Here is a 27,341-nt window from a genome sequence, read left to right as displayed (position 1 = left end):
TTGAGATGGAAATACTATCTGAGCATCTACAGATTCAGTGCAATCCCTATCAAATGTCCACTGGTCTTTTTTGCAGAAATGGAAAATCTGATCCTCAAATTCATATGGAATTGCAAGGGGGCCTGAAAACACGAATAATCTTGAAAAATAACAGGCTGGAGGATTCACACTTCCCAATTTCCATAAAGCAACAGTAGTCAAAACAATGTGGTACTGGCATAAGGACAGACATATAGACCAATGGAATAGAATTGAGAGTCTAGAAATAAACCAATACATCTATGGCCAGTTGATTTTCTATAGGGGTGTCAAGACCATTCAATGGCAAAAGAACAGTAGGCTGTGTGGATATTGAGAGCAGAGTATTCTAAAGAGAGGGAGCAGCCATTGCAAAGACGCTGGGGCAGAAATGTGCCTGGAGTAGCTGGAGTGGTATGAACAAGAGGAATAGGAGATGATGATGTCAGAGAGGTAAAAAAGGACATGTGGGATTGGGGAAAGCAACACTACATAGCATGGGGTGGGGGCCATTGTTCCTTATCTGAGTGAGAAGGAGAGCCCTAGAGGGTTGTGAGCACAGCTTATATTTTAGCAGGGTAATTCTGGCCCTGGGGTGAGAATGGACCTTAGCAAGGGTGGAGGCAGGGAGGCCAAGAGGCCAGGAAGGAGAGTGCTGCAGTCACCCAGGGCAAAGAGGGCGATAGCTCAAGGTGGAACTGATGGCATTTTTTGACACATTTTGTGTAGCATGTAAGAGGAAGAAGAGGGGTCAAGGATGACACCTTGGTTTCTGGCCTGAGCAACCAGAAGGATGGAGTGGCCATTAGCTGAGGTGGAGAAGACTGTGGGAGGGGTAGGTTCTCTCTTAAATGTGTTAAGTTGTTTGAGATATCAATTAACATCTAAAGGGAAGGACAAATAACAGTGGGCTATATGAGTCTGCATTTCAGGGGAAGGTCTGGCCTGGAGGTAAGAACTGGGGCTCAGCAGCATACAGATGGTCCATAATGCCACAAGTCTGGATGAGAGCACCAGGGAGTGAGTGTGTTTAGAGGAGGGTCTAAGATCTGAGCTCTGGGACATGTCATCATCAATAGACTAAGGAGAAGAATGGGAACCAACAAAGGACATACAGAATAAATGGCCTGTGATGCTGAAGGACCAATATCTCTGGTGTCCTAGAAGCCAAGTGAAGAAGTTTGTTCTCAGGGAGGAGGATGCACTAATTATATCAAATTCCACTGATAAGGTCAAGTAAGATGGCCAGATGAAGACTGAGCATTGACCACTGGATTTAAGAAGATGGAGGTCATTGATGACCTTCCTAAGCAGTTTTGGTGAAAGTGGGATGAAAACATGATTGGAATGGGTTTGAGAAAGAATGAGTGGAAAGGAAGAGGTAACTCTTCCCAGATTTCCTGTAAGATTTTACTGATATTTTTAACTGGGAAAGCTCTCACGAATTGGCATCTCTTTCTATATTTTCATGAGAATGCCAGTGGTAGAGAGAAAATTAGGCACCTTGGAATGGCCAATTTGCTAGGAAAATACTGGGTTTGGAGTCACAAGACCTGGCTCTGAATCACAACCAAGATCTAGCTATGTGACACCTCTACTCTCTAAGCTCCATGTCCCTCATCTGCAAAATGAAGATAATCACTTCTCTACAGAACATGTATGAATTAAATGGAGAATGTATATGGACATGCTGGGCTCAGTGCCTGGCACATAGTAGGTACTCAGGACAAGTTCTTTTGTGTTCAGTGTCGTGCATGTAGGATTTGATTGCATTCAGAAGAGGCATGTTCATGTTTGCATGCTTAGTTATTTTTAAGTGTGCTAATTGCCTCTTTAAGTGAATTGTCATAATTGTGTGATTCCAATATTTTGATGCAGCATATGCTTATTTTTCCAAAAGGCTTCTGGTCAATTGGGCCAGTTCCAGTGGATTGAAGTTTTGTTTTTTGACTGAAAGGAATGGACTTGAGCAATCACTTAGCATTCACTGGACACCTGCTCTGTGCCAGCACCTATTGTAAAGATGCTGAGGGACAAGGAGGGAGGTGGCAGTCAAACACAGGAACAGCAGGTGGTTGAGGGGTGTCTAGTATGTTGGGAAGGACAGCTGTGGTTTGAAACTAGAGCCTGGGACGTTCCCCCATTTTCCGTGCCCATTTATTGTGTTGTCATGAGTCGTTACTGTGCACTGTGCTAGGCACTGATGACAAGACAATTAAAGGACTTCCCCAAAGACACAGAATAAGTAAAGAGCAGCTCACTGGCTCAAGATCCTCATTCATGAATGTTCCTAACTCACACAACACAGGTCTGAGCACCACAGGGTGATGTGTGTCTTCAGCCTGACCTCGAGATGGGCTGGGAGCGGATTTTCTTTAGGTGGCAATAAGCCACAGACGTCGTATCACCCCAGAAAGTGGAGTCCCACTGCTAGCTTTCCATTTCAGAGTCACCACCTCCAGGAAGCCTTCCCAACCCCTCTGCCCGTTCTAAGGCAAGACTCTACTCCTTTGATGCTTCCTATACAATCCCTTGTGTGTGTGTCCCCCCATAGTATCAGAGTATTCATGACCACCTGCAACCATTTTGACTCTACTTACCTTTTGCTTGTGTCCCTGTCCCCCATATCCCAGTGTGCCACTGTTTACTTATTCTGTGTCCTTGGGGAAGTCCCCACCATCTCGGAAACTCCAGATAAGGGCAACAAGGATAGCAGTAACTAACACTGACATCACTGACTGTGTGCTCGACGTTGTCCTGAGAAACTTACATGTTATTGATTTGTTTACTCTTCATAGCAGCCCTGTAGATACATACTGTCATTACCCGCTTTCTCACACATGAGGAAACTGAGGCACAGAGAAGGTGTTTTAGTCTGTTTTGCATTGCCATAAAAGAATACTTGAGACTAGATCTTTTACAAACAAAAGAGGTTTGATTGACTCATGGCTGTGCAGGCTGTGTCAGCATGGCCCCTGCATCTGCGCAGCTTTGATGAGGCCTCAGGAAGCTTTTACTCTTGGCAGAGGTGAAGGGGGGAGCGGGCATGTCACATGGCAGGAGAAAGAATGAGAGAGAGAGGGGAAGAGGTGCCAGTCTCTTTAAACAACCCGCTCTTGCGTGAATGAATAGAGCGAAAACTTGCTCATTACCACAGGGAGTATCCCAAGCCACTACTGAAGGATCTGCCCCATGACCCAAACACTTTTGGCTTAGCCCCACCTGTAACAGTGGGTCACTTTTCAACGTGAGATTTGGAGGGGATAAATATCCAAACTGTGTCAGAGGGTAAGTAATGTACCCAGAGTCACACACAGGCAGTAAGTGGCAGAGCCAGTATGCAAATCCAAGCTGCCTGGCTCTTAACCACTGCACCACACTGCCTCCTGTGTGATAGGGACAGTAGTTCCCACCTCCAGGGCAGTTATGAAGCTTGAGTGAGACGCATGTTTATGGCGTCCACCCCAGGACCCGGCTGGCAATTCAACTCTTTTTTTTTTTTTTTTTTTAAGATGAGGTCTCACTCTGTCACCCAGGCTAGAGTGCAGTGGCACAATCACAGCTCGCTTCAGCCTTGACCTCCTGGGCTCAAATGATCCTCCACCTTAGTCCCCGAAGTAGCTGGGACTTCAGGTACATGGCACCACACTCAGCGAATTTTTTTTTTTTTTGGAGAGATGGGATTTCACCATGTTGCCCAGAGTGGCCTCAAACTCCTGGGCTCAAGCAATCCTCCCATCTTGGCCTCCCAAAGTGCTGAGATTACAGGCCAACTTATTGTTTCTGAGCTCTTATTTTGTGTTCCGACTCTATGCCAGGTTCTGACCGAGGCACTGGGGATATAGGGAGTAAAACTCACATTAAACATCAGACAAATGATTACACAAGAAGTCAGTTAACTACTTATACGATGAGTGCCTCCAAGGAAAAATTCTGGGCGATCTTGGGTGTGTGAAATGGGGTTTTATCTACCTTGGAGTATCAGGGAAGACATTTAAACAAAATCTATTGTGGAGAGATGAGTAGGAGCCATGGGAGAGACAACGTGTGGTGGGCGGAGCAGTCCAGCAGAGGGAACCACATAGGGGAGAGCCCAGAGGCAGGAGAGGTCACTGTGGTTAGAGGGGTGGCGGGGCCAGGCCATGCAAGGACTTCCAGGGCTGAATCTGGGACTATGGACTTCATCCTGAAGGCAGTGGGGAGCTCACCATTTGATGTAGGATTGACAGCCCGTGATGATCATCTTGATAGAGACCACTCTGGCTACAGAAAGAGAATAGAGCAGCCCAGAATGACCAATGAAAAGGGCTGGTAAGAGGTGGTGGTGGCCTGGACTAGGATAGCGGCAGTGAGAGAGAAACAGATTTTAAAGATATTTTGGAGGCGTTTCATTGGATTTGAGAGATGCCGGAGGGTGACTCCCAGGTTCGTGGTTCTATGAACTAGATGGAAGGTAGTGTCACTTGATGAGATGAGGAGGACACAGGGGCACGGCAGGGGAAGGGGTATTATGATCAACAAACGAGAACATTGACTGGGCATGGAGGGGCTCAGCCCTGGAGCTCAGATGAGTGACCAAGGCTGGAGGGTAAATGCAGCACCTAGATGAGAATCGAAACCCAGACTGGTTGAGGTCCACCTGGGGAGGCAGCGTAGGGCAGGAAGAGAGGGGAGTTCAGGACAGCCTGAGGAACCCTAGCATGAGAACAGAGAAGGTGAAGGTGAAGCAGGAAGGTGGGCACGGTCATGGCCTGTTCCCAGATGACTGTTTGCTCATCTGTGAGATCATCCCACTGCAGCCCTGCAGAGGGAGGCAATGAGCAAAGGGCCATATGGGCTCTGGGTCCCGGTGGTGGGTCCCAGGGTGGCAAGGCACTTACCCTCTCAGTCTGGTCTACCACTGTAAAGGGTAGTGTAGGGCTCCTCCCCATGGAATTTAGGTGTCTTGTGCTTTCTGCCATTGCCACAGGCTGTATGCACACCCAGCTATCCCCACTGCTCAGTGACTTCACCCAGCAGACACTTGGGACTGGCCACCACCAACCAGGTCCTGTGACAGGCTCAGTGACCTTCACTATTTTAACACACACTCTTGACAAACAATACGGTGATGCTAGAAGATGTTATTTCTTACATGCTATTGTGGTTTAGGTTTCCCCCCACCTCTATGTATATTTCTTGATTGATTTAAGATTTAGCACTGTAGGTAACAATATATTATGTAGTTATACAGTCTGAAAGAGCTAGAAGGAAGATATTGAATGTTCCCAACACAAATGATAAATGTTCAAGATGCTGGATATGCCAATTACCCTGATCTGATCGTTATGCATTATTTGTATCAAAACATCACTGTGGATCCCTTAAGTATGTACCGTTATTTTATGTCCATTTGAAAAATGAAAGAAAAAGTGTGAAAAACATTTACCTTTAGGTTTACCTTTGATATCCTTCCTCTGTTCTGGAACATTCTCAACTATTATCTCCTCAGTTCTCCCCTGACCTATTCTCTCTCTCTTCTCCTTCCAGAATGCTGATTGAACAGGCATCCATTAGATACTCTTACTCTGCCTGCTGTGCACATAAACTCTCTTTCATATTTCCTTTTTGACCCTCTATGCCGAACTCTGGATAATTTCTTCTGAGTTATCTTCCAGTTGACACATCTCTCTTCTGCTAGGTCTAATCTCTTCCAGAGTGTAGAAATGGAAGAATGACTCCTCAAGCCAATGTACCCTTGGTACTAAAACTCCAACAAGGACAGTATGAGACAGGAAAATTACAGGCCAGTCACACTTGTGAACCTGATACAAAAGTCCTAAACAAAACATCAGCCAACAAAACCCAACAATCTATAAAAAGAATAATATGTCATGACCAAATAGGGTTTATTCCAGGAATGCAAGATTGATCTACCATTAGAAAGCCAAATTACATGTTTACTACATTAACTGAATTGAAGGAGAAAGGTCATTTGAACCTGTCAGTAGATGCAGGGGGAAAGAATTTGGTAAAATTGAAAAGCTGTGCACGATTTTAATAAAGCCACACACTTTGACCCACCAGGAGGTCCCTCAGCTTGCTAATGAATACCTCAAAGAAGCCGTGGCAAATGGCATCCTTTGTGGTGAAATATTGAGCTCTTTATGGTAAGGAAAAAGGCCAGGATGTCTGCTCTCACCATGTCTATTCAGCGTTGTCCTGGAGGTTCCTGGACAGTTTGGCAAGGTGGGAAAAAATAAACAAGGAAGTATTGGAAGGGAAGGTGCCCAGGTGACTCCTGGTTTCTTGCTTGTGCTCCTGCGAGGATGTTTGTGCCATTTACCAAGATGGGAAAGACTGAGAAGCCCCGGGCTGAGTGTTGGGAGCACAAGAGAAAATGGCCTGGCTTCCTTGGAAAGATGACCAAGAATGGAATCAGGACACGTCAGCTCCATTCCCAACTCTTCCCCCAACCTTGGATGGACTGCTTTCCTCCCTGGACCTGAGTCCCCGTCTGTGAAATGGGTGGGCCGGAAAGATGGATCCAAGGTGGGCTGTGATGGCCAGATCTGGTGGGAAACCAGAGAGAAACAGGGGAAGCTGGCCCCCATTCTCCAGGAGGGCAGGCTTTTGTGTGCAGAGCCTCTGGTGGGAGGAAACATCTGTTTGGGGATAGGGCAGGAGTCTGACCAAGTCAGGGCACCGTCTTGACCCTCTGCCTTTGCAGAGGCGTCATCCCTTCTCTCCTTTGCCACGGGGTTGCTATCGTTATTGTCGTTGCTGTCATTGATGTTGTTGGGTGTGTCCTGTGGTTGTAAGGCACTGACCCCCACCAACATGTCTTTTTGATGTTTTAGACCTTCAACAGCCAGAGCGAGAACAACGAAGACTATGAGATCCCCCCGATAACACCTCCCAACCTCCCTGAGCCATCCCTCCTGCACCTGGGAGACCACGAAGCCAGCTACCACTCGCTGTGCCACGGCCTCACCCCCAACGGTCTGCTCCCTGCCTACTCCTATCAGGCCATGGACCTCCCAGCCATCATGGTGTCCAACATGCTAGCACAGGACAGCCACCTGCTGTCGGGCCAGCTGCCCACGGTGAGTCCCTGTCACCTGCTGCAGTTCCTGCTGATTACAGCAGGGAGGGGGTTGAGAGGGAAGCAGAAGAATGTTGATGCTTTGATAAGAACCCTCTACTCGTGGGCAGGGTCTGGGTTCAGCAGGTTGCTTGCGTGGGAGTCTGTGGGACATGGCGGGTGGGCGTGGAGAGAAATCTAATGTCAGCACGCTCCTTCCTTCTGGAGCTCTGGGTATAATATCTCGGTATTGATTTGCATTATTTATTAATAGGATAATCTCATTTTTATTTTTTAACAGTTTTATTGAGGTATAATTTATATTCCATACAATTCACCCATTTGAAGTATACTACTTAATGGCTTTTCGTATATTCACAGAGTTGTGTGACCATTAACACAATTGATTTTAGAACATTTCATCACCCCATAAAGAACCACTAGCTAGGCACAGTGGTGTGTACCTATAATCTCAGCTACTTGGGAGGCTGAGGTGGGAGGATCACTTGAGCCCAGGAGTTCTGGGCTGTAGTGCACTATGCAAATCAGTTGGCTGCACTAGCTTTGGCATCAATATGGTGATCTCCTGGGAGTGGGGGACCACCAGGTTGCCTAAGGAGGGGTACACTGGCCAAGATCGGAAACAGAGCAGGTCAAAACTCTGCTAACCAGTAGTGGGATCGTGCCTGTAAAAAGGCGCGGCACTCTGGGCAACATGGCAAGACCCTATCACAAAAAGAAAAGAAAAATGTTGTATTGCCAGGCACGGTGTCTCACGCCTGTAACCGCAGCAGTTTGGGATACTGAAGCAGGAGGATCGCTTGAGTCTAGGAGTTCAAGACCAGTTTTGGCAACATAGCAAGACCCTGTCTCTACAAAACAAAATAATTAGCCAGGTGTGGTGGCATGTACCTGTAGTCCTAGCTACTTGGGAGGCTGAGGTGAGAGGATCACTCAAGCCCGGGAGGTCAGGGCCGTGGTGACAGAGTAAGACCCTTTCTCAAAAAAACAACAGGAAGAAACATCATATTTTTGGCCGTCACTCCCAACCCACCCCCTGAAATCTTCAGCCCTAGGCAACCACTAGTTGACTTTGTGTGTTTATAAATTTGCCTATTCTGGACATTTCATAGAAATGGAATCATATAATTAAAAAAAATTGTATCTTGCTTAAGCTGCCAGAGAAGAGGGTGATTACTGAGTTAAAGTTCATGGGATAGGTAAAAATGTAGCAGGCAGACGAAGGCAAGAAAGAACCTTTCCCAGATTAGGGGAATAGCAGGTACAAAAGGAGGGCAGCAAGGGTGCTCGTGCCATGCTTGGGAATGGTATGTGGTTCATTCTTTTTATTGGGATAAAGAGGAAGGACCTGGAGTGAAGGAGAGAGAGAGGAGATGAAAGAGCTCAGCAGGGCCTGCATCATAAGGGTCCTGAATCCCATTCTAAGGAGATATATATCCTTAGAATGGCTGATTTGAGGCCAGGCATGGTGGCTCACCGCTCTAATCCCAGTACTTTGGGAGACCGAGGCGGGCGGATCACTTGAGGGCAGGAGTTCAAGACCATCCTGGTCAACATGGCAAAATTCCGTCTCTACTAAAGATACAAAAATTAGCCAGGCATGGTGGCACACACCTATAATACCAGCTACTCAGAAGGTTGAGGCACGAGAATTGCTTGAACCTGGGAAGTAAAGGTTGCAGTGAGCCGAGATGGTGCCACTGCACTCCAGCCTGGGCCACGCAGCAAGACCCTGTCTCAAAAAAAAAAAGTAATAATGGCTGATTTGAGCCATCAAAATCTATAGAAGAATGGTAGAGCAGTAGAGCATTTTTTTTTTAATACCATAGAAAAAATCTCCTTAAGGGAATTCTAGTGCTGCTTCTCAACAACTGGGACTTGTGTTTATTTTTGCTATTTTTCCCTTCACACTGAATATTACGTACTAGTCATGACTCTTACATTCATTTTTAAGTGACAGGGACCAAACTCAAACTTATGCAAAAGAGTCTGAAATATCCAGGGAGTGGATACAGGGTTTCAGGCATGGTTCAATCCAGGAACCCCACCAGTGTCACAAGGCCCATTTCCACACAACAGGCTTGATGGCTGCTGGCGGCCCGCATCTTCCCTGACATCTCTGGCAGAGAGGACCATGACAGCATCGCTGGACAGACCACTACATCTAGGAGGAAGCAGTTCACTATTTTGTCATCTTGAGTCACACATACACCTGTGGCACAGGAGGAGGGCTGCTTAGTTGATTTTCCTAGCAGAATCTCATGGTTTGGGGTGTCTTGTGTCTACCTCTACCATGACTCTTCAGAAGCCACAGTCAAATCTGTGGCCCAATTCTAGCAGACCCCTGGGACCTTAGGACGTGGCTTTGTAGTCAAACGATCTCAACTGTATTTTGTTTATTCTTCTTTTATTACCACCAAACTTCCTTGTTTAAAAAAGCTGGTGTCCTCTGTGAAATTTTGTAAGGCACGTCACATTTTTTTTGTTTGTTTTTGAAGCTAGGTGGGAAATAAAAGGAGACAAGGAAGGGAAGGAGGATGGGAGGAAACCAACTGGAGATCCACATTTTATAGTGTTTGGTTCTCACGAAAGAGTTCAATGAAAATGGATGCTCCTTTCTCCAGAAATTTTTTCCTGGTGGGTCCATCAATAATGCAAGTCCTCAGCTTCCTCTTCTCTCTCTCAAACCTAGCGATTCAGACTCACACTGCCATGTCTGGAATGGTTTTAACCCATTTATGCCTGAGGTTGCAATTTTTTGAATTTTTGCATTCAGACCTTGGCAATGAACTTGAGCAGTAGGATATAAATAACTCCCAGATGCTTAGCATTTCAATAATGGAACACTAGGCATAAATGGGTTTCCAGTTCGTTAGAATGTTTGTACCTTACTTGCTTACCGGGCTCATTTTCTAGCAGGAACCTTACTGCTCAGGACCATCCCTGTTTGGGATTTATGGTGATACAAGCGAGAGCAGGGTCAGGTGAGCACCTTGTCATCTGCTAGCAGGGATGTGGTGCAGGGGTGAGCATGGCTACAGTTTGGGGCCACTGTGTCGCTGCCTTTGGTACTGGGGTGAATGGAGGCAGTGTGGGGTGGTGGTTGATCCCTGACACCCGAGTTAGATCCTGGCTTCACCTTTGAAGCCTCGGTTCCCTTGTCTTGGAATCATAATCGTACCCACCTGAAGACTGTGATGAAGTGTATCAGAGATAATGTATGTAAAATCTTAGCAAATGTCTGGCAGAGAGTAAACATTCAATGAGCATTTGCTATTGTTATTTGTAGTAAAAATGAATTCCCACTGTAACTAAATGGCAGTGTTTTCCCTTAAGTCTCATTTACCTAAAGGAGCAGACTGCAGACACCCTCAGGTACATTTGTAGGGCCACCTGATTATAATAGCTCTGCTCATTACAAAGCATGTTATCTTTTTATCAAAGATGACCCCCTAATCTCCCCTCCTAGGAAATGCTTTTGTTGGGCTCTGTCCAAATAGGCACTCGCAGTCGCTTCCCAGATTTTCTTTAAAACTAGCTCATGTTTAAGAGGCTTCACAAATTCAGATAGCCTTAATTCTTCCATTAGTCAGACTTTGCAAGGGTTCACTGAATTTTATATTCCCTCTTTATGTCATGAAAGATAAGCCAAACTCTATTACCCAGGGGAGGGCACCCGGACCAACTGGGAAAACCAGATAAGAAGATGTACATGCGTTGGGACTATCTGGTGAAGACAGACAAGGGGCTCTTCAAGATGAAGTTTTTAAATTCATCTGAACCACAGGACAAAGGGGCGTGGCTTTATGTGCGTGGGCATACACGCTACGTGGGTGACGCTGGAATTGGTGTTAACACCTGCTGGGTGTCAAGCACCGTGCAGAGGGCTTTCAAATGTTTTCTTGCATAATCCCCCCAAGAAGCAAACCGAGGGATCATGATAATACTATCATGAAGGGATGGAGACCCCAAGGTGGCAGGTCATTAGTGTGCCACGGCTGCTCTAAGACATTTCCACCAACTTGGGGGCTTAAAAAAACAGATTTATTCTGTCACACCTCTAGAAGTCCAGAGGCAGTCTCCTTGGGCTGAAATCACGGTGTCAGGAGGAACTCACTTTCCCCAGAGGCTGTCGGGGAGAACCCAGCCTTGCTTCTCCTCCGGCTCCTGGGGATTGCTGGTCTTCCCTGGCTCGTGGCTGCATCATTCTGATCTCTGCCTCTGTCTTCACATTGCCTTCCCTCTGTCAGCAAAACTCCCTTTGCCCCTCTTCTAAGGACATTTGTGACGACATTTAGGGCATTTGGGGATAATCTAGGATAATCTCCCATCTCAAGATCCTTAATCACATCTGCAAAGACCCTCTTTTCTAAATACAGTACCATTTACAGGTTCCAAGGATTAGGACCTGATATCTTTGAGGGGCATTTTTCAACCTACCACAGTGATCCTCAGCTGTGTGACAGCCTTCATTGAGCACCCACTAGGTACAGGCATTGTTCTAGGCTTGGGACCTACAAGATGCCCTTGAGGGACGCCTAGTGCCGATGGAGAGAAGGTGAAGAGCCGATTTCTAAACTGTGGTACATTCTCTAATAGTATCAACGTGTGGTGTTCTGTGCCCGGAAGAGGCCCCTTAGATGTGGGGTTATCACTTCCTAGAGGAAGTGTCCCCTGATGCAGAGTAGATTCTATAAGTACTTTGTGAATGAATTACTGTCATACAGCTCCTAAATGGCAAGGTCAGAATGCAAACCCAGCTCTATCCCCTGTCATCCATCCACCTCTCAGTTTTACCAGATGACTGAGGGATGGTGCGGCCGGGCTGCAGAGTCACAGGTGGTACAGAGGATGCGCTGATGGCCAGGGTGCTTCAGGCATTGTCTGCACAGATTGAGATACACTGAGGATGTCATCCCTGGAGAGGCGGGCAAGGCCAAGGCATTTGACAGCCATCTCATCAATGCCAAAGCCCCTTTGGCTCTGATCCCGAGGCCACCAATTCTTTCTGGTCCCCTGCCCTGGCCCGTTCAGCCTTGCATGCATGTGTGGGAGTTAGTCTTCTGCTTCAAAGGTATGGCAGCTAGCAGGAGTCATGTACAGTATTGGAATCGAACCCCTTTTACAAAATTAAATATGCTTAAGGTTTCTCCCTCCACCTGAGCATCTTAACTGATTAAACATTCATTTCCAAGACAAAAAGAGTCAATTTAGTATGAAAGATATATTTTGCCAGTTTAATTTAAAGTACTGCACCTCTGTCTGACCCTGATTTTCATAACTCAATAATTTTATCCTGTGTTGATTGTCTCATTTCGAGAGAGATATTGTATGTATAAATCAGTTTCTAAAATACCCAAAGAAACTCGAAGAGTGGAATTTATTAAGCTGCTTCTGTTAAGTCTGAAATCATTTATTTTGGAGTCGTGCTTGGGAAATGTTCGAGCTTATGCTCCTGGCTTACCCAGGAGAGGAATTACCCTGGGAGATGACAGAGTTGGACGTTCCCAGACAGATTCCTGGGGAACCTGCACCTTTTGTGAGACCAGAGAAAGTCCTGGGAGAGCCTCGGGCAGATGGAGGCTGGACCCAACCAGAAATGAATTCTGGCAAAGCTCCCCCGACAGTAGCCATAGATTCTGGCGATCAGGGAAATGTGGGTTTTTCCTGCACCAAGCCCTGTGGGTCCCTGGAGCTGTGTGGTCTTGCTGTGGGACTCACTCAGTGCAGGAGAGGTATGCAGGTGTCATTCATGCATTCTCCTCCCAGCTTTGACTCCTGTTTGCTTTCTTTGGGATCTTGGACAAGTTACTTCTCTCCCAGCCTCAGTTTTCCTATCTATGAAATGGGGATTGGGATTTCAGCTCTGGTGAACTCACAAATAGGAAAATGGGTATAATTGTTTTGTTAGCAGTGATGTACTAGACAAGTACATGGATTTGAAGTTCAATAGTCCCCCCCACTACCAACATCACACGTACCACTGGCCTAGGGGGGCTCAAATCCTATCAAACGCAGTACTTAGTGCTGTGTTTCAGATCCTTTGTGCTCTAGGTTCCTGTCCCAAAGCATCTTGCCAGGATAGGCCCTTCGTGCTGCTCACACAGGGCTAGGGGTTGTGGCCCAGGGTCCCCCACCCCAAGCGAAGGGCCTTTCCATGCTGGTGCTCTGAGCTAGGCTCTTGGGAAGGGGGCTGAGCTGTACCTTAGTTGCCACTTGACCCCCTTGCTTTAGAGATGGTTCCTGTGCCCAGAGCCTGGGGGCAGGGCTTAAAATTTGGAGTGGGGACTTGATCCTGGGGGCAGGGCCTTGGACTTAGGGACAGTGTCTGGGTATTGACTCTGGGAGGTCCTTGATATACCTCCTAACACCTCCCCCATTTTCTTCCTATTCTGAACTATTCCCCTCCAATCTCCTTTCTCTCTCCTCTTCCCTGCCACTTTCCTCCTCCCCAAAGAAGGCATGGTCTATCCCTGTTAGATTCTCACAAGTTGAGACATAGGAATGCCCTCCTGAGTTACAGGCACAAGGAAAAAAGACCCTCAACCCTTGGTCCTCTGGTCTTCTGAAACACAGGGGGCAGTAGGGACACCCTAGTCCAACCTATTCATTTCATTACTCTTAATACATAACATTTTTGGTTTGGTCTTGTCTTATGATTGTATCAGTTGGCTTTTGCTGTGTAACAAACTACCCCAATACCTAGTGACTTAAAACAATAAATTCTTATGATTTCTCATTATTCGGCAGGTCAGCGAGGTAGTTCTTTTGATCTGGACTGATTCAGGTGATTTCTGAGGTCCAGCTTACAGCCTGCCTGCAGCTGCTTATTCTAGAATGGCCTTATTGACATTGCAATGGTTGACTCAGTGTCAGCTGAGACCAAAGGAAAACGATTTGGTCACTCTCATATCTCATGATGAGAGGTTTATGTCTCAAGGCTGGGCATCGTGGCTCACCTGTCATATCAGCACTTTGGGAGGCCAAGATGGGCAGCTTACTTGAGGTCAGGAGTTCAAGACCAGCCTGGCCAACATAGCAAAACCCCATCTCTACTGAAAATACAAAAATTAGCTGGGCATGGTGTCTTGCACCTGTGGTCCTAGCTACTCGGGAAGCCGAAGCAAGAGAATCACTTGAACCAGGGAAGCCAAGGTTGCAGTGAGCCAAGATCATGCCACTGTACTCCAGCCTGGGTGACAGAGTGAGACTGTCTCAAAAAAAAAAAAAAGCGGGGGGAGGGGGAAGAGAGATGTGTGTCTCTCATCATATGGTGGCCTAGTATCGTTCACATGGTGATGGACACAGGGTGCCCAGGGTAGCAAGAGAGGGTACACCCCAATGTGCAGTACTTTTCAAACCTCTGCACGCATCCTGTTTGCCCCTGACGCATTGGTCAAAGCCTGTGGGCAAATCCCAGAGTAAGGGCTGGAGAAATAGATCTTACCTCTTGAAGAGAGAAATGGTAGAGTCACATCGTAGGAGGGCGTGGACGCAGAGAGGCAAGAATGTGTAGCTAATTTTGTAACCTACCGTGATGACATTTTGGGTTTTCTCTGTGCATTTTTGGTTTCTTGGCATACAGTGTCATCTAGTAGTCAGGTGCATAGGCTATGTGGTCAGGCCGACCTAAGTTCAAATCCCAGCTCCCCTCCTCGTTACCCCCAACGCTGTGACCCAGAGCAAGGGGTTGATCCTCCCTGAGCCTCGGTTTCTTCATCTGTAAGTGGAGATGTTGTTACCTGCCTCATAGGAGTTTATAAAGAGTCAGCGATCCGATGCAGGTGAAGTGTCACACGTAGGCAATTGGTAAATGTAAGCTACTCTGTTTATTACTTTATCCACTTTATTGACGGAGTTGGGGTGGCTTCAGCCTCATCTCTAAGTTTATCCAGGCTGACCTGCTGGTTACCAACTTTGTCGGAGGCTGAGGTGGCTGCGGATAGCGGGAGGGCCCCCAGCTGGGGACAGGCAGGGGAAGGCATATTAATTACACTAGGACCTCTGTCAGGGCTTAGAGCTTAAAAGCAACAGCGAAGTGACAGTTCCACTGCTTGCCAAGAAAGCGGGGGCCCAAGATGCAATGCTTCTTGGCATCGTGACCAAAGGAAGGATCCATCTTAGTCGAAGCAGGGGGTTACCAGGGGCACCTCTGAGTTGGGCTTGTCCAAGGTGCCATGTTTTTGTCTAACGTCCCTCTGGGGATGGAAGTGAGGGGAGCACTGATCTCCCAAACGGGTCTGTGAGGGTCCTAAACAGTGGTAACCAGAGACCCAGGGCTTCCTTTTGTATTTATCAGAGTCCAGATGAAACTCCTGGCCCCTGTTTTTCAGAGGCAGTAAGCGAAAGAAATACGTCTTTTTACATTTTATAAAACTCAGAAAAATGGCTTTAAACAGCTTTTGCTGCCCTACTATAATTATTTATTTTCAAACACTCCTGCAGGGGACTGCTCCGTTTTCTTACCCTGAACTCCTTTTTCTCATAAATGAACCATCACTTCAATAAATCATTATGGAAACAGAGACTAACACCGGCTCTGAAAGGTTGAAAGATTTATGTAACACATTTATGTTTCCCATTTTCTCATTCTGGTACTCGGCTGCAAAAGCTAAGCTAATAAAAGCTGCTATTAATATTTCTTGTTGCCTAGCAACCCCAGAGCGGGAGTAATAGCTTCGGCTAGAAAAATAGATGACCGATAAGGAAAAATTCAATTCTTTTATTATCTCAGGGGGAAATGGCCTTTTACTGGAACATTATGATGTACGAGTGTGAAGTTGAACACAAAAGATTTTTTTGTATGTGTTTGTTTTTCTATTTTTAATGAACATTATTTTACCTCCACTAACTCTTTTAGGGCACTTCTCTTTTCTTTCGTAAACCCCCCATCCCATCCCTCATGCTTAATTTAGCAGCTATAGTAGTTAAGAATCTATCAGCGTTCTTTAGTTTAAAAATGGTTTTTGCAAAGGTTTACAACTCGGTCATAAAAATTCACTCCCTGTTAAAACTCAGGCCAGTGATAAGCTAACACACTGGCTGGTTTTCCGTGAACAGGATCACGTTTGTTGACGAGATAAGATTCATGGTTTTCCCTGTAAGAAAGGTCGGAAAGGAACAAAACATGCTCTTCTGCATGTCCCAGTTTTCTCTGGAACCAGGGACGCTGTCTCTTTTGAGAACTGTTTGCTCTGCGGTTTGGGATGTGTTCACACTGGGAGAGGAGGGGGCACAGATATTCACTGAGAACCTGCTCTGCAGACTCTTGGCGCCATTCCCTCCTCCCAGCACCCTTTAAGCTAGGAACCATTAGGGTGCCTATTTTTCAGATGCAGAAACTGAGGCTTAAAGGAGCCAAGGGATCAGGCTGAAGTGGCATCTCTTTTATTTTGTATTTTTTTATTTTTAGTAGAGACAGGATTTCACCATGTTTCCCAAGCTGGTCTCGAACTCCTGAGCTATGCAAGCCGCTTGCCTCAGCCTCCCAAAGTGCCAGGATTACAGGCGTGAGCCACCACACCTGGCCCGAGGTAGCATCTTAAACCATGGTGTTTCCCACCTGTGTTCTTTAGCACCGGCGTTCCCAACTTTGGCACCACTGACATTTTGGGTGGGATACTTCTCTGTTACTGGGGGACTCCTGTGCCTTGTAGGATGTCTAGCAGCATTCCTGGCCTCTACTCGCTATTCCTGGCCTCTAGTAGCGCTACCGTAGTCAAAATCAAAATGGAAAATGTCTCTAGACATTGCCAAGCATCCCCTGGGAGAAAGTCACCCCTGGTTTAGAGCCTCCGCAGGCTGTTCGCTCTGCTGAGAAGGCTGTTCCCCCTTGTCCACCCAGTGAACTCCTGTTCTTGTACGAGGACCCAGTTCAGAAGTCATCTTCTCACATAGGCTGCCTGGATGCTCTGGGCCGGAACTAGGGTGAGGCATGTGCGATTCGTGCCTCAACCATAAAATTTAAGGGTGTGTCCAAAAACTCAGTCATCAAGATAAAAATAGCATTTTAATGAAATATTTTGAAAAGGCAAGATTAACACAGAAAACCATGATGAACAACATATCAGAAATGTAAATTAAGGTGGGATCAGTCTGAATTCATGGCAATATGTGGTTGTGCATTTACCAGCGGCGGTAAATGCCCCTGGATGGCCTGAAGGCTGAGCCCGGGCCTTGTGTCTTTCTCTGGCCCCAGCATCTAGCAAAGGGCCTGGTTAGCAGGTGGCCTTCAATGTCCGTTTGTTAATTACTAATGAATGGGAGAAGGGAATTACTTGTCCAGGGTCACATAGCCAGAAAAAGGATAGAGCTGGAACTTGAACCTGGGCCTCTGACTCTAAGCCCAGTGCTCCCTGCACCTGCCTGGCTGAATATGAGTATGGGGTGAACCTTTGTTGTCTGCTGAGTAGCGACCTAAGCTGCAGAAGATTGAAAGATGCCCTGGGGTGCTCACTGTCTAGGAGTGGCGGGCAGGGAACAGCGGCCGTGATTTCAGCTTGGCGTCAACCCGACTTTCCTTGTGGCTGTTATTTCAGCTTCACCACCTCGGTGCCAGGCGAGAGCTGACGTGGGCAGCTCAGTGCCATGTGGAGCGTCCCCAAGAATGTCACAATGGCCAGCCCCTTGCAGCACTGCTCATGCCCACGGGGCCAGGTGCCTCACCTTGGCCTTTGGAGGTCAAGAACCACACCTTATTTGACCTTGTATCCTCTCAGTGAACTTTTCCTAAACGAATGGGTGAATTATTTATAACTGTCATGTAACATTTATTTAGCAGTTACTATGGAACTGGCACCTACTTAAACCCTTTCTATTTACAATCTCACTTAATCCTTGACCCTGAGAAGGAGGTACTGTTATTGTTGCCATTTTACAGATGAGAAAACAGAGGCACAGAGGGGTAAATGACTTGGCTACACAGTTATCAAAATGATGGTGCCAGGAACTGAACCCAAGCAGCCCGACTCCCCAGCCTGGGCTCTCCATATCTAGCCTATGCAGCCTTCCAAAGTGAATCAGTGAATGAGCAAGGCAGTGAGCGGGACAAAATGGAGACCCGCTTTATCTGCCCAGCTCTGAGTTGAGCCATTCGTATTCATAAATAATCTCAAAATGAAGTGTGAGGCACTTGCAGCTTGAAACAAGAAATGGAAGAAGTGTTGAGCTCAGAGGACAGTCCCGGCACCGAAGGCTTCCTGGAGGTGGTAGCCTTGGGGGCCAGAGGACAGTGGGAAAGCCTGAGAGGAAGAAATTTCCTATTTGTGTGGACCTCCCTGTTCAGACCTGATCACTACCCCTTCCGCTGAAATTCATAAAACAATTTGTGATATTTTATGGTCGCTCAGCTGCCCTCTGGTACCCACCCTTTCCACCCCCTGCTGGGCTCCTAATCAGAGCACTCGAGGCTGAGTGCAAGGGCCAGGTGTTTAACTTCCACTCCAGGCAGGATGCCAAGCCTAACAGGGTATGAACTCTGAGAGCTGCTTCTGAGTCATGAGGGAGAATTCAGGGAAAATCACAGTGACATTCGTCAGCTGCAGCTTCGATATTACTGGGCGTAATGGCTCTTTCCTCCGAGTGCATATTCAGGACCATGTTTGGGAAAATGAGCTTTTAATGTACCGTCGGCATTGCTGAGAAGCCATCTTTGGCTCGGCAGAATGTCTGGAGCACATAAAACTTGAGATTTATTGGAGTCATTTTCCCCCTGCTCTGGCTGGATAATAAAAAGTCAGTCTCATGAGCTCTCTTTCTCTCATCTTGTGGCTTTGTCCATTTAGAACTCGGAGTCTTTATAAAAGACAGCAAGACAAATACAGCTCATCTAAATATTAAAGCTCTAGGAGGGAGTATCGGGGCACTATGGAAGACTGGAGGCTGGGAGCGTTTCCAGGACAAGCGTGTCCCGTCAGAGATTTAAGCTCAGCAGCTGGGTTGGGCTGGGGCCTGGGCTGTGGTAGTGGCAGCTGCTTGCCCAAGCAGTAGCACTTAATTGGGAGTCTGGGGTCCTGGATCCTTGTTCTACCCCAGTGGGTGACCTTGGGTGAATTTCTCTCTCTCTCTCTCAAAGACTCAAGTGAGATGGAGCTGATGCTGTCTGCTCCACAGACTGACTGTGAGAATCAAACGTGCCAATTAATATTTCTGATGCTTTGTTTCATGTGTGGGATGTAGCAGGTGTCTGAAAAAGGTTTGTTGACTGACTGACCAACTGACTGAAGAATGAATGAATGAATGAAAAATAAATGCCTCTGTAAACACCTCAAACTAGAATGCTACACCATTTTTGGAGACTAGGTTGCATGGGGACCCTATAGCCTCTTCTGTCTTACGCTGCAGTCTCCTTCATCTCTTCTAGCCCTCCCATCGACTTTAAGGAAGATAGAATCCTGCTCATTTACAGAGGTGTTCCCAAGACCCAAAGGGCAGGGGACTTGTCGCAAGACACACAGCTAGGAAGTGGTGGAGACAGGATGGGACCCTGATTCCCCTGACCCCAATTGCTTTATGTCCTCAACACAAAAACATCCCTCACCCTATTCTTGGCCCAGGCCTCTGAGCTGGGATGGTGGGCAAAGGTGGGGCCCTTGCCCCTGTCTCCCCATCGAGTGTGGGTGTTGGTCAAAGCTCTTAGCCAAGACAGGGTTAGGAGGGCAAAAATGTTGGCTCAGTGGCTCTGTCTCCAAACTCCTGGTAGCAAGGAAAAAGGGAAGGAATGTCAGGTGAGTAGTCAGAACCTGTCATGGGGTGTGTGTGTTGGGCGGAGCTGTGCGACTGGGATGCTAAAGTCCTGAGGAATCTTTAACTAACCAACTAAGCATGGTTAGTTCTTCCTGTCACCCCGGAAACTGATAACAAGACCGCGAATCAGGAAGCCTGGGTTTAACTTCCTGTCTCTGCCACCACTAAGATATTGTGGGAGGCAAGTCACTTTCCTTCCGGCCTCACTTTCTTCACCTGTTGAATAGACAAAACCCAAATCACCCCAGGGAGTTGTGGAAAGGCTCAAGGGAGAGGGGGCCTCTAAAGCATTTCATGAATGAGCTCCTGAAGAGATTCAAGTCCCTGGAGGGTGTGGATCACAGCTGGCTCCAGAGAGCCACCAGGTGAGGAGGTAGAGCTCCAAGGTCAGGCGGCATCAGCTGCACATGTAACCAGCTGTGTGACCTCAGCCAAACTGCTTAACCTGTCTGTGCCACAGTTTCCTCCCAGGGTTGTTGTGAAGAGTAAATGAGACATTAGAGATGCTATCGAAAGCCGCGCTAGAGGGAAGTCTGCCTCGTCCCACAGGCAGCACTGCAGTGTGGATTAGGCCACAGAGTTGCTGGCATTTGTTCCCCAGTGTGAAGTGTGAATCAGCCGTGGGTCACAGGCCAGGAGTAGGTGGAGCTCCTGCATAACTTCCTATGTAAGATGGTCCCCAGAGGAGGGAGAGCATTAGGACAAATACCTAATGCATGTGAGGCTCAAAACGTAGATGACGGGTTGATGGGTGCAGCAAACCACCATGGCACATGTATACCTATTTAACAAACCTACACGTTCTGCACACGTATCCCAGAACTTAAAGTAAAATTAAAAAAAAAAAAAAAAAGATGGCCCCTCTTGGCTAAGGGCGGTTCTTGAGAAAGGGGCAGGTGTGTGCCTTTGGCAGCCACACTCCCAGCAGCGGATCCAGCAAGACAGGCTACTGCTGAGCTGCTTCTGGAAATGTGATCCTAAGGCCAGCAGCAGCAGCATTGCCTGGGGACCTGTTAGAGATGCAGATTCTCAGGCTCCTCCCTAGACCTGGTGACTGGGAGACTTGGCTGGGCCCAGCAGCCCATGCCTAACCACACCTTTGGGGTCTTCTAATGCCAGCCCAGAACTACTGGGCTGTGGTCATCCTCCGCGGAGCCCTGAGTTCTCAATTGTTTTAGGACACACGGGACGTGTTTGTGTTTCTGTTTGCCTTGAGGGTTTCATCACACTCTTGATGGTTGCAGACTTTTTCCTCCAGAGAATCTCGAGGACCAACACCTCTGCCTGTGGTTCCTGGTTCCTTCCTACCCTGTATGCCTCCCATTGTCACAGGCCTTGAAGCAGACCCTCTGGCAGGATGACAGTCCCGGCCTGTGGTCAGAAAGACTCCAGGTTTTCCTGAATTGCACGATGCCTCATCCTGGGGTGCTGCTTTATGGGCAATTGTGCATCAAGGGCCTAAGTAGAACCAGGAACAAAAATGCAACAGGGAAAAGTAAGGGGGCCTAGGGCAGGGGAGGTATCAGGGACATCTGTGTGACCAGAACACAAATTCCTCCCACTGCTTATGGGGGAGAGGGGTGTGCATATTCTAGGGAAGGGATGGATCAGCGAAGCCCATTCTTCGAGATCATAGGAGGACAGAGTGTGATCAAGTGAACAAAGAGACTCAAACTAGACATTTGCAGCACTGGTAGCAACTGGCCCAGAAGAACCGGACCTTGGTCAGAAGCACAGGGTAACAGCAAATTATGGGGCTGTAAACCGAGATTCTGAGACCGAAGGATCAGCCTGAGATGGTCGCTACCCCATCCCACAGGACTCCTCTTCTCATTTGGGAACCCCAGACCTGAGCACACAAGACCCCCAACCACTCCCTTTTTGTCTGCCTTGTGAACCTGATACTTTCTTACCTTCTGCTTCTGTATCCCTGCTCTGAGAAGCAGATTAACTCTAGCCAGTACATTGGCTGTGCCCTCCTGCATGCTTCCACTAGGTTGACTTTTTTTTTTTTTAAGACAGAGTCTCGCTCTGTTGCCCAGGCTGGAGTGCAGTGGTGCAATCATGGCTCACTGCAGCCTCTACCTTTCTGACTCAAGCAATCCTCCCACCTCAGCCTCCTGAGTAGCTGGGATCACAGACACATACCACCATGTCTGGTTAATTTTTTAAATTTTTTTATTTTTTAGAGATGGGGTTTCCCTGTGTTGCTCAGGCTTGTCTTGTACTCCTGGCCTCAAGTGATCCTCCCCCTTTGGCCTCCCAAAGTGTTGGGATTATAGGTGCGAGCCACCACGCCCAGCCTAAGTGACCTTGATCACACTAAACCAGAACTGTATCTTCCCATAACCCACTGCAAAATGAATTCCAGCTGTGGTAGAGCAGGTTCACTTTGCCCTCAGCACGTGGTGGAAGGCCTGCCACCCACGCACGCATCCACAGCACAAGTGAGCAGTGGCCGGCCGATGACACTGGAGACAAAACTGTCCTTCGGGAACAACCCCTTAACCGGGACTCTCCCTGTCTTCTCTGTGCCCATGGCCCTGCTGAGACGGAGTCCGCACGTTGCCAGAATTAATGTCACTGGCCTTGGACTTGGAGAGACCTGGATTTAAATGAGTTTCTCCAGCCATATGCGTGTTCAGCAAGTTACCCAGGCCCTGTGAACTTTAGTGTTTTTTTTGTGTGTAAAATAGATGTGTTAATCATCCTTACCTTGTGAGTTGCTTTGAAAATTAGATGCTGTCATAGTTATAAAGTACCCAGCATGGGAGCCATGGCAATGCTATTATTTGTCTCTAAGCACTTTACGTGTGAGCTGTCTCTGTTTTCTTCCCTGCCAACCACATGGAGGGCTCTGTATCCTTTCTGGTTCCCTCAGGAAGTCCACCTTCTCAAGCACTGGTGAACTAACAGTGGATGCCCGCGTGGTCTCACAGGGGTACCCGGCACAAACAGTTGACTCATTTCTGCGTTTCCCTGTCTTATGATGCCATAGTCACTGTAGGCCTGTGAGTGTATCCCTGCCCTGTGGCATGTTCCATGCCTGGGACTCCTCTCGATTCTGTCACACTGTGAGCCCCTCAGCCCTGGCATCTCCCCTATACTTACCTCTGTGCCCATGAAATCAAGGCTCCTCCACGGGCAGGACCTGCTTCCTTAGAAATGAGCTTAGTGACCCCTGAGTGGGGTGTCCTTGGTGTCCACCCTCCACCCCAAGCAAGTCCTCAGTGTGTTTCTATCAAACAGGTAAAATGTTTCTCCCAAAGACAGATTCTAGTTGTACATTAGTTGGAGTCTACCAAGAAGCAGGCACCAGACGGGATTAGACATGGAAGAGGAGAGAGAGAGGGAAAGGAAGGTGAGGGGAGGAAGAGAAGGCCAGAGGAGTCGGGGGTGCTTCAGACCATGATATAGGTCTGAAACCAGAGAGAAAAAGGATGGGAAGGAGGGAGGAAAGGAAAGAAAGAAGGAAGGAAGGAAGTGAGGTAGAAGGGAAAGATAGAGGAAGGAAGGGACAGAAGGGAGGCGGGGAAGGGATCCCAGCACTCTGGGAGGCCATCATGTACTTTCTGGCCGTGGTTCTTGCACACGTCCACCCGCAGTTGCAGTGGAGAGGGGCGTTCCAGGAAGCGCTCACGAGGGTCACCTGGGCTACGCATGGATTCCTCCCTGCCCTGTTGAATCACAGCAGCCCTTCCTCCTCCTGCTCTGTGGGACCAGTTTCCCTGCCACGATGGTGACTCCTCACCTGCTGGCCCTTGGATGTTAGAAGTCCAAAGGACCATGGCAGCAGCCATAACTTGCGGTTCACTGGAACTGTTGCTGTGTTCTCTGGCAAGAGTGCACCCCCTTTTGGGGGCCAGGTCCTCCAACCCAGCAGAGCCCAGAGCTGCAGGGTCAGGAAGCATGATACCCCTAGGGGATCCTAGGGAGGGATAGTGAGCAGGGCCACTCCTGTTTCCACCCCTGGGCTCCTGGACTATGTATTATTCAGAATGCCATAGGGAGGTCCCTGGTTTAATACAAGTACCACATCCCGAAGGACAGCAGCCTGCCTTTTCCGAGTGGCGTCTCCAAGCTGAGGCTTCATCTGCACTTGAAGGAGGCCATTCCAGCATTCCTTGAGGCTGGTGGCTTCTGCATGGTGGGATATGTGATAGGGCCCGCGGCAAGGGGCCCATTCCCACACTGCTTTCACTGTCACAGTGAATGCTATGCTGTGTGGGGTTCCAGGCCTATGGATGGGGCCTTTGCTCAGCCTTACCTTCTAGGGAAGGCGTGCTTGGGATAAGGGTGGACCCCAAGGATGTCCCATTCAAGGGTCCCAGAGAGTAGTGCTGGCTGAGGCTCTCTAGACAGGAGACACAACCTCATGCCCAGAACATCTGTCCCCGAGGGGATGCACTGCTGATCTGTCCATGATCGGAGGGATCCAGTGTAGCCAGCTTGCCACTGGGTGGCTGGTTGGTCTTGAGGGCTCAGAACTGGTCTCTGTTGCTGACCCGTTGGACATTCAGGGCAGCATCAGCTAGATTGGCCTTGCTAAATGGGTGTTCATGCCACGGAGTTCATCTAGATCCTTCATCTTTGTCACCCTGGCTACTCCATTCATGTGCCCAGTGCCAGTGCTGTGGTGGCCAGTGGTGAAGTGTGGCTACCGTCAACAGCCTGAGCCATTTCATCTCCTTGACCGTCAGTGCCTCTTCTGTGGCGAATGCTTTCGGATTGGTAAAATGCACGATTCAAAAATCACGCCCTAGGCTCACTCCCACATCTCCATGTGTATGCCGCCATCCCAGATCAGCTTGTCTCCGAGACCACAGTTCTTTTGCCTCCAGTCCCCTGAGCAGATAGCCAGGCATGGGCCATTGCCAGTGAATCTGTAAACTACGGATCCTCATAATTGGAGAATTTCTGTATTTGTAAATTGATAAATATTATTTACTCACTGAAATCCATTTGTAACCCAAAATCAACACTCGCCGTGCTTTCGTGGTCATTTGCAGACATGCACAGAGCAGCAGAAAATGTGAGTCATCCAGTGGGCACGTCCCCAGCAGAGGGCAAACAAAGGGACATTTTGCCTTCCGGTTTAGCCTTGGTACTGTAAACAAGTATCCTTTTTATGGTCTATTTAGTGCTATGTTTTTCGCATTTTTGTGCTTGTTTGTTGCCGATTTCACTGTTTAAAATGGCCCCCAAACGTAGTACTGAATTGTTCTGTCTAGTGTTCCTAAATGCAAGAAGGCTGGAATGTGCCTTATGGAGAAAACAGGTGTGTCAGATAAGCTTCATTCAGCCTTGAGTTATAGTGCTGAGTTCAATGTTAATGAGTTAACAGTATATATTCAGTGAGGTTTTTTGAACAGAAACACACATCAAACAAGGTTCCGTATTGATCGATTGATAAAAATATTGTGACCAGGGGCTCGTGGGAACCCAATCCTGTATTTCCCCTAGGAGCAACGAGTATTCACTAATTCAGTGTTTGCGGTGACTTTATAGAAAATAACTACCATGAATAGTGAGAGTTGACTGTATATTCTCACATCTCAGGCCACTTCTCCTTCCACACAAAGTACACGATTAGGTGCAGTGTCCACAGCTCATCACCACCTCCCTGGAAGACTTCTCCTCTCTAGTCGCTTTCAAGCCCCACTTCCATGCATGCTGCTGCGATAGAGCCACTGTCCACTTTTGGCTCATGCCTCTGTATGGACTCGACTCATCTGTAAATCATACTTGGGTCGTTCTTCTTCTTTTAGCTGGTTGCACAGGACCCTGCACTCCTCAATACAGCCATGGGTGTGAGCTGTGGGAGGGACCCCGGTACAGTTATGGCATGTGACATGAGAGGCCGGGCTGTCCTCCCATTCCGTGTCCTCATGCTTCTGGTCCTGCTTGGGCTCTGTCTTGAATATGCCATTTCCATCTTAGGAGGGACTGCTGCTGGGGGCCTCTGATGTTATGATGAGTTGGTTTGTCCAACCAAACCCACCTCTTAATAGCCAACTCCAGATCCATGGCCCGTGGCCAAGTGTCCCATCTCCAGCACAGCCTGGTAACACTCCAGGAGCTGTTTCCTAAAAGTAAAGTCTAATTATGTTCTGTAAATGGTATGGCTGTACTCAGAATCCTGGGCACCTGTATTGTACTTCTATTATAAGCTCTGAACGACATTTCATCCCATCACTGAGATGTCCAGTCAACACCCTAGGCTCTGCTGTATCCGATGGCCCACGTGGTAGGTCTCCTTGCATTGAAACCTGGACCACTGGGGAACTCTGTCCTGTTCTGCTCCCCATGTCACCTAATACATGGGCTGGAGCATAGCCCTGGGTGTGGAATGTGAGCCTTCAGAACCTGAAGAAGCCTCCTGGGCCCTGCACTTGCTTTTTTGTGGTAGGGAAGCAAGATGCAGACATTTGTCTTTGACTTTGACTGGACCCCTGAGAACTTCACAGAAGCAGCAGGTCTCTGAATCTTCATATGGTCTGATATTTATTTTTATCTGGCTGTCTCAAGTTGTATAACTTTTTAGAATTTGAGATTTGGGGGGTTTACAGAAATGCCCTCAGATCTACAGAGAAGATACTTTTCAGTGGTTGTAACTCATTTTCCTTTTGTTTCATTGCGTGGAGCTGAACTTTATTTTCTAGTGCTGATATCGGTGACCAGTGATCCCTGCCTCCTCACCCAATTTAATGGAAATGCAATTCACCGATGGCATGAAGTCAGTTTTCTTTAGCATCTTTTAAAAACCATCCTTAATTTTTCATCTTACTCATAGTTTTTGTTGAGGTTTTCAAGTACCTATTTAGTATGTATTGAGATGAATAGATCATCTGTCTTCCTTGGTACATTGAGGTGGGAAATTTCATTAATAGATTCCCCAGTATTAACGTGTTTGGCTTGATTATGGTGTGCGTGTATATGTACACTTATAAAAATGCATGCATATACAACATACATATATTTTTTAATATGAGACCGGATTTGATTTAGCGTTACTTAGGGTTTTTCTTTTACATTCCTGAGTTTTTTCCCACAGTCATGTGTCTTTACTTTTCCCAAATTCTGTGATAAAACGCATCCATGGCTGGCTTTTTATAAAATAGCTTTATCATACTTCTGTCTTGAGGTTCTACTATCTTTATAAGATGACTATTACACTGAGATCTACTGAGTAATCTATTACACTGTGATCTGCTGACTATTATACTGAGATCTCATACTTCTGTACTGAGGTTATACCATCTTCATAAGATGACTATTACATTGAAATCTATACAGTTATTACCATGGAGTTGTAGATGGTATTACCTTATCTCTTTTATGGTCTTCGTATCTATAATTACACCCTGATTCATAATGCTACAGTCATATATTGGTAGTTTCTCCCTCTCTTTTCTGTTCATCTTTACCCAGGGTTTATCCATCTTATTGCTTTATCTACATTGTTTTATTCATTTTATTCAGAGGACTAAGCATC

The 27,341-nt window shown here is 47.4% G+C and overlaps 1 protein-coding gene across 4 annotated transcripts in view; it reads left to right on the top strand.

Moving 5' to 3' along the window:
• Positions 1-27,341, top strand: part of TOX2 (TOX high mobility group box family member 2) — a 157,382-nt gene that overhangs the window by 84,302 nt on the left and 45,739 nt on the right. For all 4 annotated transcript variants that reach the window (XM_011997665.1, XM_011997666.1, XM_011997667.1 and 1 more), the window contains one exon: positions 6,858-7,103. In XM_011997665.1, coding sequence (XP_011853055.1) covers positions 6,858-7,103 — 246 coding nt within the window. The remainder of the gene's footprint in view (positions 1-6,857; positions 7,104-27,341) is intronic.

The sequence above is a fragment of the Mandrillus leucophaeus genome, unplaced genomic scaffold (genome assembly GCF_000951045.1).
Source record: "Mandrillus leucophaeus isolate KB7577 unplaced genomic scaffold, Mleu.le_1.0 Scaffold544, whole genome shotgun sequence".
Classification (NCBI taxonomy): Eukaryota; Metazoa; Chordata; class Mammalia; order Primates; family Cercopithecidae; genus Mandrillus; species Mandrillus leucophaeus.
This window is presented reverse-complemented; position numbering and strand designations above follow the sequence as displayed.